Source organism: Notamacropus eugenii, chromosome 6 (assembly GCF_028372415.1).
Source record: "Notamacropus eugenii isolate mMacEug1 chromosome 6, mMacEug1.pri_v2, whole genome shotgun sequence".
NCBI lineage: Eukaryota > Metazoa > Chordata > Mammalia > Diprotodontia > Macropodidae > Notamacropus > Notamacropus eugenii.
Window position 1 is genome coordinate 53,055,781 of NC_092877.1, and position 13,971 is coordinate 53,069,751.

Here is a 13,971-nt window from a genome sequence, read left to right on the forward strand (position 1 = left end):
TCAGAAGACCATTTAATAATTCAGGAACTTGAAAGGAGGAGCGCTGACAGGACAAGCCTGAAAAATAACTAGAAGGGAGACTAAACAGGACTTTGGTGGTTAACTGGATACAGAAGAGGAAAAGAGTCGAAAATGAGTGGTGCCTGAGTGAATCGTGGCACCTGAGTCCAGGAGAGAATTCAAACACGATCACCATGGCCCCAGCATTGGGCTGGGAGTCCATCAGTCTTTATGGATAATGTTCCCAGAGTGTGCGAGTGTTTGCCCACTCCATGTCAGAGCACCACTCCAGACATAAATGAAGACTTAAGTCCTTCAGAGCCCTCCGATCCCCACATGGAGACACACCTCTAATCTTGCTTTGTTTCCCACAGCAAGACTTGGATGGTTGCATTTCTGAATCCTCTCGACCACCACAAGCTGCTGCTCTGTGGATTTTCCTGAGAGCAAAGACTTAAGTTCCTCATAGGAATCAGGAGCTATAAAAAAAAAAACAACCAAACAAAAATGTTTCATAAACAGTATATCCAAAAAGCGAATGAATATACTTTGTTCCTGAGGGATGATCACACCCATTAGAGTGAAAGTTTAATTTCCTTTAAAAATAGTGTGGTACATTACAGAACGTACTGCTTCTGGAATTAAAAAATTTACTTGTTCAAATATGGCTTCTGATTCTTATACCTGTGTGTGTGACAGCAAGAAGTCACTAGAGCTTCCTAAGACTAGATGTCGTCGTCTACAAAATGAGGGGCCTGGACTTATTAGCATCTGAGGTCCCTTCTAGCTCCAGATTTATGATCCTAAGAAGTTATTTCCTTTGGCAGATCCTAAATATAAAAGGATAAATACATTTAATGTTTGCTACTTGTTTATAATGAAGAAATTTTGAAGCTTATTTTAATTTCATATTGAATTTTATAGGCTCAAAAATCTCATCAAAGAAATGATTCTCCAAAATCTCACTGAAGGAATGATCGCCAAATATTTTTCCCTGGAGAATCATCTTAAAAGTTCAAAGAGGAGGATGAGCTAAAGTTCAGAGGACCATGGTACTGAGAAATGGAAGGGACTTTGGAAATTGTCTACTTCAGCTCCTTGATTTTACAGATGAGGAAAAAGGCAAGAGATACACAAAGGTGGTAAGAAGCAGAACATGGATTCAGAACTAGGTTGTCTTATGATGCCCAATCTGGTTCTCTTTCCATCACACCATATAACCCTGTGCCCTGAATCCCAATACTGAATCAGAAGATCAGTTTAGTTTAGAGTAGAGTTGGAAATACACTGTGATTAGTGAGGACTCCAACCTTCATGGAGCAGAAGGTACAAAGTGGGACACGATCAGCTCTCAGGCTTAATGGAGAGGAAGAACCAGAGTGTGGATGGTGCCAAAAACCAAACTGAGGAGTTTGGGTTTGATCCCATAGGAAATGAGGAGGCACCACAAGCTTCTGAATGATGACAGATGTAATAGAAGAGGAAAGGTCCCAACCCAAGTGTATGTAAAAGTCCTTACTTCTGAAAACCTTTTGGTCTGGATCTAGGATATCATTGGTATAGGAGCCTACCAGGAAGCAATTTCCCTTTACCAAGGCAGACTGGATGCTGCTCTCCAATTTAAGGCCTTAGAGAACTGCCTGGTCAATGAAAGGTTAGCTAAGTTGCCCAGGGTCACATGGTCAATCTGTGGCAGAGGCAGGACTGGACCTCACTCAGGCCTTCCTGACTATAGGCCAGATTTCTAGCCATCATGCCACGTTGCCTCTCTCTGAAAAACCTTCCAAAGAGACTATTTAGCTTCAATTCTCCTCTACATCTTGTTTCTCTCAATGTTGGCTTCTTATATTTCACTGAATCCTGTTTTCCATGCCTGAACCACAATAAATGCTATTTATTGTAGATGAGCCACTACGCAGAAGCAGTGAAGGCTAGACAGCATGAGCAGAGATACAGTCCCTATTTTACTGGGCCAAAGCACAGTCTGGATTAGTAAAAAACCATCTAGGTGACATCACCAGGGAGTTTTGTGGGGTGAGACGAGGGGGCAGTACAAATGGTGACTGAGTCATGTACCATCTAAGAGGCATTTTTTATCTACATGAATAAGCTGGCATTTACAGCAGAGGTGAAAAAGAGAAGTCTTTTCCAGAGAAGAGTCCATCAAGGAGGACCTATTTCCCAAGGATGGGCACTGAGATTAAGTGGTAGTTTGCCTGGACAAAGCCTCTTCACTAACAAACTTATTCTACATACCACAAAAACTGTTTCTGCTTAACAACATTAATTAGGAAATGATTGTGGAAGGTCTTATACAAGAAGAAAATGATTTGCACTGGCCCAGCAACTGGTCCATTGGGAGTGCCCTACAGGCATGCAGGAAATTGGCTTTAATTTCAGGATTTCTCCATCACTAACTACACCCCAATAGCCAAAAGTGTGAAAACATGAAGCTCTGATAATGGTTGGAATTACTTTGTGTTCTCACCCAGGGACACTGCTCACTCACATAGAAGAGGTATGAGGGGACTGACATAAAACTGAAGTATAAAGTATGTTATTTCCTTTGTGATTTCACCTTTTTCTTTACAGGTATATAATGTGAAGTACAGAGAACCAATGAAATGAGAGCTTTTCCTAAGTCTTCTAACACACAAGAAAAACCCAGTTATCTGCCTACCAGAAAATGTATACGGGAGTTCAGATCTAGCAGTTTCGATCACTCCTTTTTGGTTTGCGTTGCTTGGTTTTTTTTCTGGTGCCTGGACTTGCTTTCCCTTTGGATTCTCAGGTACAATGTCTTCTTCCTCACTGTCCATATTCGATTCCAGGTCGGAGTGACTGTCTTCTGAGTCCTCAGTATCTGAATCCTCAGCCCCTTCCCTTTCACTGTCTTCTTCACTGCCTTCTTGGGCTTGTTCCTCCTCATTAGGCTCATCTATTTCTTGATTTATCTTCCCATCCTTATAACAGCAAAAAACCCAATCATTCATAGGACATACAGTGGGTACAATAGTTAAAATGTTTGAGATAAAAGAGTAAAGATGAGAGTCTGAGAATAATGTCACCTTAACAGGGCATAATTAAAGCAGGGTCTAAGCATTATTTGCATCTATTACCAACAGTTAAGTGTAACAATACTAGCTTTACTTCCAGACTCTACGTTAGAGCCTTTTCAGTTATCCACATGATCCACAGGATCTAAGATAAAAATCCAGTTTGGCCTTTAAGGCCTTTGGTTACCTGGTCTCTTCCTATCTCTCTAGTCTCTTTACATCTCTTTCCACTCCATGATCCAGCTGATCCTTGAACAAGTCACTTAACTACCTTTCTCCCATCCCCCAAACTGCCTTTCTTTGTATCCCCAGTGTTTAGCATGGTGTCAGGCACACAGTAAGTGCCTCAAAAGGGCTTGCTAACGTGACTTGACCTCATGTGCTGGGTTGCAACGGGATGTGGATTAGAGAGGCAGAAGAAAGGAGTTGGCTGTCAGCTATGTGCCAATGGTGCAACAGCTTCCCTGTGCTAAGGCTGCATGAGTGGAGGCATGATGTCCACAACAAGGGAGCTCACAGTCTTGCTGTTCTCCACCTTGGTCAGACCACATGTGGAACATGGTGTTCAGTTCTGAGGGCCCTACTTCATAAGGAATGCTGACATGCAGCCATGTGACAGGAGTCCAGCAACCAGGATGGAAAGGGGATCTGAAATAGTCTACAAGGACTAGTTGATGGGCATGGGAATGTTTAGCCTTGGGAAAAAAGGTCTTAGAGAGAATATGATCTGTCTTTTAAAATATTTTAAGCATTGTCATATGGAAGATGATGAAACTTAACTTGCTTGGGGAGAACTAAGACCAAGGAGTAGACAGAATAAGGGGCTAGATGTCAGTTCTGTGGAAGGAAAAACTTGCTTTTAAGAGATGGGGTTAAATCAAACTATATGAGCAGCAAGAATTCATCTCTGGAGATATCTGAGTGGAGCATGATGGTTTGTTTGTTAGGCATGTTGTACAGGGGATTTATGCTTCAGGAAAAAGCAGGAATCCATGACCTCAGACATTTCTTCCAATACTAAAAGTGTATGATTCAAAGGTCCCTTCCTGGCTGTTTCAAGGTGAACAATTTCAGAATTGTAGCAATTGTTAGAATGTAAGTTCCTTGTGGAAAAGAACTTTATTTTAAACTCAAGTGCTTGAGGAGGATTAGGCAATTAATATAACTGATGAATTACAGCTATTCAACTTGACATTAAATGGCATTTAAAACGTTAGCCATGCTAGCTACCTAAACTACAAGTATTGCTGGATTAAAATAAAATAGGTCTATAGATAAACCGCTCACCTATGATATGGAACAGCTGGAGTGAACAAATGAACAGTAAAAAACGCTGATTTTACTGTCTGTGAACCTCCTCCAGGGCAGCAAGGTAGACAGGTGTTATTATTGTCTTCTCAATAATGTTCTGACATTTGATTATATCAGTAAACATCTAAACATAGCACTATGAAGAACCTGACTTTTAAAATAAAAAATGAAGAGCTTCCTTCAGAATGTACACCACTAGGACGAATTCACTAGGGACACCATTACTGGAAGAGGGATTTTTAAACAGCTCAGAATGCTGAAAACCCAAATCTCTTACTTTGTAAGAAAGTAAACGCCGATCATCTTTATCTAGAACGAAGCCATCGTTTAAATCATCTGCTGACATGTGCTTTGGTTTCTTAGTGCTTTCATCTTCCTCCATTCCAAGCATTCGGCGAACTCTATCAGCCTGTTCCAAACGAGAACAATAACGTTTCTGTATTGGCAAGTAAGACAAGACACAAACTCGGGCACCTGGTGGGCAGCACCATATGCTGAATTGATGATTAAAAATGTTTTTCTGTGTTCTAGGGAGACTCACTGCACCACCAGACACTGGAGTCTCCAATATGAACTTCCTTGTTCTGTGGATTCCTGTCAGATTCTGAATGCTTTATGAATGTTTTCTACTTAGGTTTCTTCGACAAAACTAACAAATACATCACAAGTCTCATACATTAAGATTTTAGAGCATATCCTATTTTCCAGAAAAATGTAGTTTTCTTCATAGTTGAAGGTCTTATGTCTTTAGTTAGAACAGAAACATTTTTATAGTCACAAAAAATCCCCCAATATTCTTTCTTGCAGTCTTTTCAGTCAAATAAAGCAATTTCTTATTGAAGATATATTGTATACACAGAATAACAAGTGCATGAAATAAAAAATTAGTTCTAAATATGCTAAATAATGCCATTGATATGATATAATGTATATTTTTCAGTCTATAAATTAATACTACTTAAATCTACTTCTGGGTCAAGATGAAATTACTAGATAACAGATGATATCTGACGGATGAACTTTCAGTTTGTAGCATTTTCTTTAAATATCTTTTTTGGGTATAAGAGAGAAACGGAAACAGTTTTACAAGATAAACTTCAGCACTCCAATTGTTTTTTGCAACTGTTCAGCCTCTTCTGACTTAAGACGACCAGTATCATGAATTCCAAGGCTACAACAAAAGAGGAAGAGGAAAGAATGAATTGGTTTGAGGTACCTCTAGCTTCTTGAGTCGTGCCTGCTCCTCTTTGGCCAACTCCTCCTCAGTCTTCATCCTGTCCGAGGGCTTTGCCTTCATCTCAAATCCAAGCTCCCGGACCATTATGTCATATGCATCAGGCTAAGGGAAAACAAGCCCTTTCAGTTAGAAACGTTTTGTCTTCAGAGACCTCTGCCAACAGACGTCTGGCAGCAGTTAGCAATGGCTGGGACCAGGTCTGGAAGCAGCCAAGCCCCATCTAACTCTCTTCTGCCAGAAGAAAAACTATCATAATAGTACTTAAGGATTAAAGAAATCAATGAAAAAGGCCTTGGAAGACTAGAAAATCCCTCTCAAAACATGTAGATTAGCAAAAATAGTGTTCACTCAAAAACAAAAACATTTATACATTAAATTAGTAAAAACAGAATTTTTCTAGGGCTGGAAGGAGATATCTAATGTATTAGAAATTTGTTAAAAATGTTAGCAAAGATAGGACTGGCTCAAAACACCTCACTTGCTGAAAAAGAATTATGGAGAGTCAGGTGAAAGCAAAGCCTGAGAGAGTTATTTTCCAAAGAGTAGCTAGCTACTCAATTTAAGAGAGTGTTTTTAACTAATTGGAAGTGAAAAAAAAGTATTTAGGAATCAACTGGATAAATAATAAAAATGAATGTATTTGAGAAAAAATTTGTCTATTAGAAAGGACAGAGGATTATTTGAAAAACAAAAATTACACTGAAATTTCTCCTAAATCCAGAACTAGGCCATTTGGGGGGACAGTAAAATAAATTCATCTGAAAGATCTGTTAATACTGAAATTTAGATTCCCCTCACACTGGCAAGACATTAATAACTTTATTTTTAAAAGGGCAATATTGAAGCCAAAGAAAAATTAAAAAGCCCAAAAGAATTACTCCCAGATTTCCTGGTCCTTTCCCCATCATACTTCATACTTCTTCCTTTCAGATATGTTAATAAGCTCTAGTCACAATGGACCATTCCTTGTGTCCTCTACATTTTCAGGGTTCTTTGGCACCTTTGTTTCTGCCATTGCTTAGGCATGGAATGGCTTCCTCACCCTGTTCTCATCTCTGCCTATCAAAGTTCCAGGATTCTTCAAGCACCAGTTCAGACATCGCCTTCTCTGTGAATCCTCTCCTGATCTCTCAAGTTGGAAATGTGAGTTCCATCCTCAGCTCTAACAGAGCCTGTTGTAAATTTCCTACACTCTTACCACACTCCATTCTGCATCAGCAACCTCATGTTTGTGCATGTCTCACTTCCCTGTCAGACTCTAAGTTCCTTGAGAGCAAGGACTATGTCCTACTTTGTACATGGGTAGTCCTTAATAAACTGTGGTGGATAAAATAAAATAAAATAAAATAAATGGTGGTGGAATGAATGGCTACTGAATAAAAGAAAAAGGGCCAGCACACACTTGAGGGTCTTAAAAACTCTCCCCTGGATAAATAATTAGAAGACATTCAGGATAGTATTTAGTTAAATACCTACCTTTGGTTTCTCTTCTTTATCCTTTTTTTCCAATTTGGGGGTTTTGCGAGATAGCAGAAACTGGATTTCTTTCCAATCACTGTCCAATTTCTCAGTGAGTTCAAGGGCATTTTCTCGTTGAGCCTGTCTCTCACGCTAGGGAAGAAAACCACCTTATGTCATTACTATTCATTTCAGACTAAAATATTTTAGTTTTTAGCAAAAAAAAGAAGCAACCACATAGTCAAAGCCAACATATGACAATAAAAACACAAACAGCACAAGCTATTTGTTTTTGAAAGATAAAAATAGACATATTAAAAAAAAATTCATGCCTTACCCCCTATGATTAAGTGAACACAATTACCCAAAATGCTACACCTCTGCTTAAGAAAATGACACACTTCCAGTAAGACCTCTTCAAACAACCCCACCCCTCTGGTGTTAAGTTTCTCATAATTCCTTTCCCCAACCCCCATGTTACATCAGAAGCAAGAGAGTAGAAAGAGCACCAAATCTGGAGTCACAGGACCTGAATTCAAATCTCCTGATTTATGTGACCTTACACATCATTCTAGTCTCCCTGGGACTTAACTTTCCTCATCTGTAAAATGAAGGGGATAGGATTTCCTATTATCCTACCTGACCTCTCCTACCTATGAACAGAGAGCACTCTGCGTGTACCTTACTCACGTGTGCATTACATCCTATTTTGTATCACAGATTGCTAATGTACCTATTTTATCTTTCTTTCAAGACAGAAAGTGTCTGGGAATCAGATACAATGTCTTATCTACCTGTGGAGAGAGTTCTTCACCTCAATGACATATTCTTTATCCCAATATCTCTAAAAGTCGTGTTTGGGGCAGAGGAGGCATCATGTTTATCAAGTGAATGTATGAAAAGAGAAAAAAATTTTAATTAAAAGTAGAATCTAAATTATAACCTTATTAATATACTTTATGCAAGTGTCTAATCACTGAAACTATTAGTATATACTAGGTAAAAGTTAACATTATCTATACTCAAATGGAACTGAGATGTCATCACTTTGGGAGTTTCCTCCAATGAAGCACACTGCAGCCCCTCCAGGCTTGCCCATCTCTAAGATCCTTACTCAGATTCTTCAAAAATTTCAGGACAGGGTGTTCACCCAACATGCTAGAAGCTTTCCTTGCTTACTTTTGATTTTTGGAGAGGAACAACAGAAAACTTTATTTATCTGTCACTCCCTTCTCTTGAGATGACCAGTCCTCCTTGTTGACATCCTTCCCTCCTTCTCTGGGAAGTTCCTCCCTTCAGATGCTCTCCACTGTCTTCTGGTTCGATACTCGTTTTTAATTCTTTAGTGGAAGCAGTATTCTATGTCATGCTGCCTGTCATACACGGTACCAGTAAAATGTCAGTATTGAAAAGATGGGTCTTTTTCATTTCATAATTTGCAATTTTTCCCAAAGCAATTACAGCTTGCTATCTTCTTTCTGCTCAGTTCTGGGAGTAATTTTTCCATATAAATACACGCTAAAATAAAAGCAACAGACATTCTTCATCCACATATAGACACGGACAAAGCATCTGTGGAAATGGACAGACTGAACTGTTTTGAGTAATTAAAGAATTCTTCTAGGAGAAGGAGTACTTGAAGGACCTCCACAGCAACAGGGAATCCCTCCTCCAGCTGGACTCTATGCTAGATTTCCTCCTTCACAGTGACAAATAGCTCTGGTAAGTATACATCTCACCGTTTAATGGCTTATCTGATGTTTGCAATTGGAGGGGTCATGGAATAGCATTCTTTGTTTGGATGTAGTCTAAGGAATCCTGAATGATCTTAATATATGAAAGAGAAATACCTTCGCTGTAAAAAAGCTTGTAGCACTTTGTTTTAGCAAATTAATTAAAATCTGTTTGTCAGCAACATGTATAATTGGATCTTAACATTCTCCACGTCTCTCTCATGATTGTGAAACGGTCAAGATGTAGTCCACTGTAGAATATCATTTGTGAAAGCCTGCTTTCTCCTTATTAGCCCTATTATTAAGGATGTCCTTGATTCAAGTACGGATAACCCTCACAAAATCTGGGTATGGACAAGACTGCAGGCACGCAATCTTGGAATTTCTGTACATTTCATCCTCACTAATGGAGAGATATGTCCAGGTTGCCATTATTTTCATGATGGACTTTTGGTCCACATTTATTAGTATCAAAATATACAATAACCAAAAATCCCATGAAAGAATGTTTCTTATTGCCTCTGAGTGTCTGATAAAATGCTTTCTTTGCCTGTTGAAGGAGTATCCATGAACCAGTCTTCACTTAATTGTAGCTTCCTTCTTTTACTTTCTGGTTTTGTTTACAGCAAAGCATGTCAAGATAGATATGATTTTAAGCTCCTCTGGTGATATGTCCACTTGTTGGTTACTGGTAAAGGATCTCACATTTAGAATACAAAAACACAAACTGAAATGTAGTGATGGTCTAAAATCTGTATGTGGTTCTTGCTGCTCTTTGCCTCCTTTCCTATCTGCTGCCATCACTGGAGAAGTGGAAAGCAGGAGGAAGGGAGCTGTACAGAATGGAAGATCATGGCTCATTCTTTTGTTTCAACACTTCTCTCATTTGAGCCTCATGAAAAGGCTGTAAGGGAGATGACACAAGTATTATTCCTATTTTACAGGGTCTTGGAGAGATGATCAAAGAAAGCTGATTTATCACCAGGAGGCCAGTCTACTACTGGTCACATACATCTCTGCAATTACCTTAGTAAGTTTGATGGAAAAAAAGGCTTGGTCTATTATCAGGGGCATAATCAAAATTCTCCCAGCATGGCAGAATTTGCCAGAGCTTCCTCTCACCCTCCACCCCCCATTCCCTCATTGGCATAGCCTTTGAGAGCCCAGGGTCATTTTTCATGTCACAATAAGGCAGTGGAGTAGGACTTTATTTCTTCCATAAAATATCTATACTTAAAAGTAATTATTTTTTACCACATTTTAAAGAGTCTAAATGTAATAAAATCATACACTCATAAAATCTTTCATCTTTCTGTATGTCTTTCCATGATGTGGCATTTACTTTCAAAATTACTAAGTTGTTCTATGCTAAGAATACAAACCTACCTTCTCTTGTTTTGATTTTGCAATGAGCTCTTCAATAAGTTCCTTGCGTGATTTTGGCTTCTCTTCCTCCTCTCCTGGTTCAGAGGTTTTCTTGCGAAGGAGCCCACCACCTCCTCCAAAATGGGAAGCAGTTAACTCAGCTGCAGAAAAATTGTGATGAGAGTTAACATGAGCCACACACAGAGTCACTGCTTGGGAGTGTACTATTACAGTACTCTGCCAACATTTCTTCTAGAGGAGTCATAAGAAGGACTGAGTAATTCCACATTCAAGCAAAAAATTCACACAGACCATCTTGAATACAACATATACATAATGGCACTTATCAAATGTTACATCTGAGTCTTCAGGAAAATCCAATGTTTCAATTACCAAGATTATTTTCCCTCTGAAATTAACTTTTGGGGAGAAAGAAGCAAAACAAAAGGAAATGAAATGAAATCAGGGATTTATCTGAAAAAGGAAAGCAGGCTAGACAAGATAGAAGAAAAAGAAATCAACTTCCAGTTGTGTTCTAGGATTACATTTAGTTCAGTGTCTTATAACTTCCAATTCTATATCAAGAAAATGATCACCCCAAATCGTGTAAATATTTCTGTTCAATAAACTATATTGAGGGATGATTATCCACATTTTAGTATTCACCTGAAGGTTCTTGTACAACAAGTTCCTTTGGTGCGTTTCAGCTATAATTTGATTTATACTTGACTTTTCAGAAACATCCATTATATAAATTAAATTATATACACATACCACACACATACACATTGTATTTAAGGTATTTTTTTTTTAATTAGGATGTTTTGTTTTTTTTCAAATGTGAAGGAGAGATGAAAGGATTCCATTGGGCACCAGAGGATACACAGTGGACTAGGCCACCAAGAGGCACCAGGTCACCCTTTCCCACTAGGCTTTCCTCTTTCCTTCTCAAGTTTCTGTCACAGCTCCCATTCTTTTTCCCCATCTTAGCTTCAAGCTGATACTGCGTGGGAAGGAACCTTTATTACCAGCAGAAAACTTGGGTTTACTTCTCCTCCTTCCCATGGGTCTGAACTGACACTGCCTTCAGGGCTCATCTGGCTACTCACAGCACTTCAAAGAGCAGGGAGTCTTTCGCTATAATTCATCCAGTGAAATAGTGGACCATTGGGCCTTGGATGATCTGCCAGATCATCAGGCCTTACTATCTACTCTGCAGTTTAATCTTAAGGATCAGAACACTTTTTCACCAGTCTCAAAGCTGAACCCTCTTAGGAATGTATTCTCACCCAATTAAAACATTAGTTCCTAAAAACAAGGACTGCTTTGCTTTTCTGGTTGTCTGGCTGGCACTTAGCAAAGAGTAAGCACTTAATAAATGCTATTCATTCATGGACAAAGTTGAGTTTCTCTATTTTTGCCAATGGCTGATTTTATAAATACTTCTTAGTTAAGATTCATTAATGTAAAGGGCTTGAAAGAAATGGTTTTTAAAATAAATGTCCAGGTGGTGGGGGAGCTAGAATCCAAATGACAAGATAGCTTGGGGAGACCAATATGTTACTTAATAAAGTTTTATTTTATACTTAGTAGATGACCTTTTAAAAAGCACTTTAGTTACAAAACACTTTTCTTATTACATCTCTCATTTGTGTCTCATAAAGAAGCTAGGAGGTTGATCATACAAGTATTATTCCTGTTTTATAGGGAGAGAAACTGAGTCTTAGAAAGGTGAAGGAATCTGCTCAAGGTCACACGGCTTGTAAATGGTAGGGTTAATATTTGGCTTTAGTTCTTTTTGGCAGATATTCTAGTACTCTTCCCATGTTGTAACTCATTTTCATCTGTACTTCCAAGTACTGTAGGTACTTATTAAATGGCTATTAAGTTTTTTTTTAAGAAAAAAATACACTGCCAAATACTCTTGAAATAAACAAGATATAATGATTCTGAGAGATTTCCAAATTCTTTCAAGTTAGCAGGATTACAGAACTTAGAACTTGAAACGTTCTTAGAGATGAGTCTACTCTCTTCTTTTTTTACAGATGAGTAAACTGAGGCCAAGAGGGGGAATTTATTTTTTTAAGGTCACAAAAGTAGAAGAAACAGCTGGGATTCAAACACTAAATTTAGTGTTCTCTGAACTTTTCTTTCTCAAAAAAACAGAGTCACAATTAGTTTTCTCAGTTCTCTGTCATAGAAAACACTGCTATTTTACAGGCAGAAAGCTCCAAAATGATTGGGGAGAGAAAAGAAACCTGCGCAGCACAACCCAGATGGTACAGATTGCTGTGAGAGACCCAGACATATCCTCTTCACAATAGGACTGACATTTCCACACTGTCATCCTCTGAGGCAGAGGCCACAACAGTTATTTAACACCATTTTACAGACGAGGAAAATGAATCTCAGTGAATTTAAGAGACATGCTCATGCTAAATGTCATGAGTATAACACAGATCCCCATCTCTCCTGATTCAAAGGCCAGCACAGATAGGTTGTTAGAAGCTGCCTTGAAGGCATTAATTGGTTAAGGGATGTTTAGAGTGGTCTAGAACCAACTTATTTAGAGTCACTAGGGGGTACAAGGGTACAAGATGTAGGAACGTTCTGATCTGTAGTTTTGCTGGCACACGCTAGGAGGGTTTGATTTTGCCTGGAGGGCATTTGGATGCTATACAACCTTTAAGACACCAGATGGGGAAAATTAGGCAAGGTCAAACATTCCAAGACATTAATGACAAAACATAGATGAACACATACAATACAAGCTGTGTGCTGTCAAAACTTCCTAGTTCTACAAAAGGCAACAAATAATCCACAAGGAAATTATTTAATTCTAGTCAAAATTTCAGATGGCTACAAAATTCCATAATTGATATCCAAAAAACTGTCTGTCATTTCTACTTCTACTTGTTTCCTTCCCCCCTCATCAACTAAATTGTTTTTTAATTGATGTATAAGACTATGGAAAGATTCAATTTTGAAACTTTGCCATTTTTTATTCATACATGTCCTAAAATATCATTTTAAATCATTGCGTAAAAATTACATGCCTCCCTTCTCACTCTCACATAATCAGATGGCTGCTATAATAAACTTCACTCAAAAATTTCCCAAAACATCCAGCTCGGAGTTCAGGTCAATGTCAGAAATCATAAGGCTTAAAGTTCGGAAAATGCAAGACCAATTGTTTTGTGTATAACTTCAACTACAGAAAAAGTGAAGGAGGTAAATCTATTACTAAAAAAGTTAAAACAGAACTTATCTGCCAAACAAAATTATAAGAAACATTCATATATTTTTATTCCCATTAGACTAGTATTCTAGCTTCCCATACAAAAAGGCAATGAGCCCAGTGGGGGGGAGGGTGCGATCTTCAGCACTATCTGGTAAATCATATGGGCAAAATGGAGGACCAAAGCGATGAAGTTTATTGCTGAACAGCCATAAAATGATCTGAAACAATGTGAAGTTGAAAAGAGAAAGGGAAAATAAAATGGTGACCATTTTTCTTTAAAAATCACCCAGCATCTGGCAGAATAATTTGACAACAATGTTGCCTAAGAGTCATGCTTTTTACCTCCCAGTGTTCTTATACAGAACAGCTGGTTTTAAACTACATGTTCCTTCAATTCCTTTTTTTCCCCAATGATTAATCCAATTATCAAAGGGCAGTTCAATGCTTTATATTTCTTGGGTTTCCATATGCTTAAGGAAAAAAATGACACATCCCTGCCCAAATTACATCTTTCAGCTTTGTGTTGCATTGTTCTCAAGATTTTGCAAAAGCTGACAAACTCTGACCTGC

The 13,971-nt window shown here is 38.4% G+C and overlaps 1 protein-coding gene across 1 annotated transcript in view; it reads right to left on the reverse strand.

The window, feature by feature from the left end:
- NOP14 (NOP14 nucleolar protein) overlaps positions 1 to 13,971 on the reverse strand; it is a 63,742-nt gene that overhangs the window by 24,332 nt on the left and 25,439 nt on the right. Inside the window, exons 4-9 of the mRNA XM_072620065.1 lie at positions 10,182 to 10,321; positions 7,081 to 7,215; positions 5,584 to 5,706; positions 4,645 to 4,776; positions 2,681 to 2,963; positions 349 to 479 (exon numbers count right to left, since the gene is read on the reverse strand). Of these exons, the coding sequence (XP_072476166.1) occupies positions 349 to 479; positions 2,681 to 2,963; positions 4,645 to 4,776; positions 5,584 to 5,706; positions 7,081 to 7,215; positions 10,182 to 10,321 (944 nt within the window). The remainder of the gene's footprint in view (positions 1 to 348; positions 480 to 2,680; positions 2,964 to 4,644; positions 4,777 to 5,583; positions 5,707 to 7,080; positions 7,216 to 10,181; positions 10,322 to 13,971) is intronic.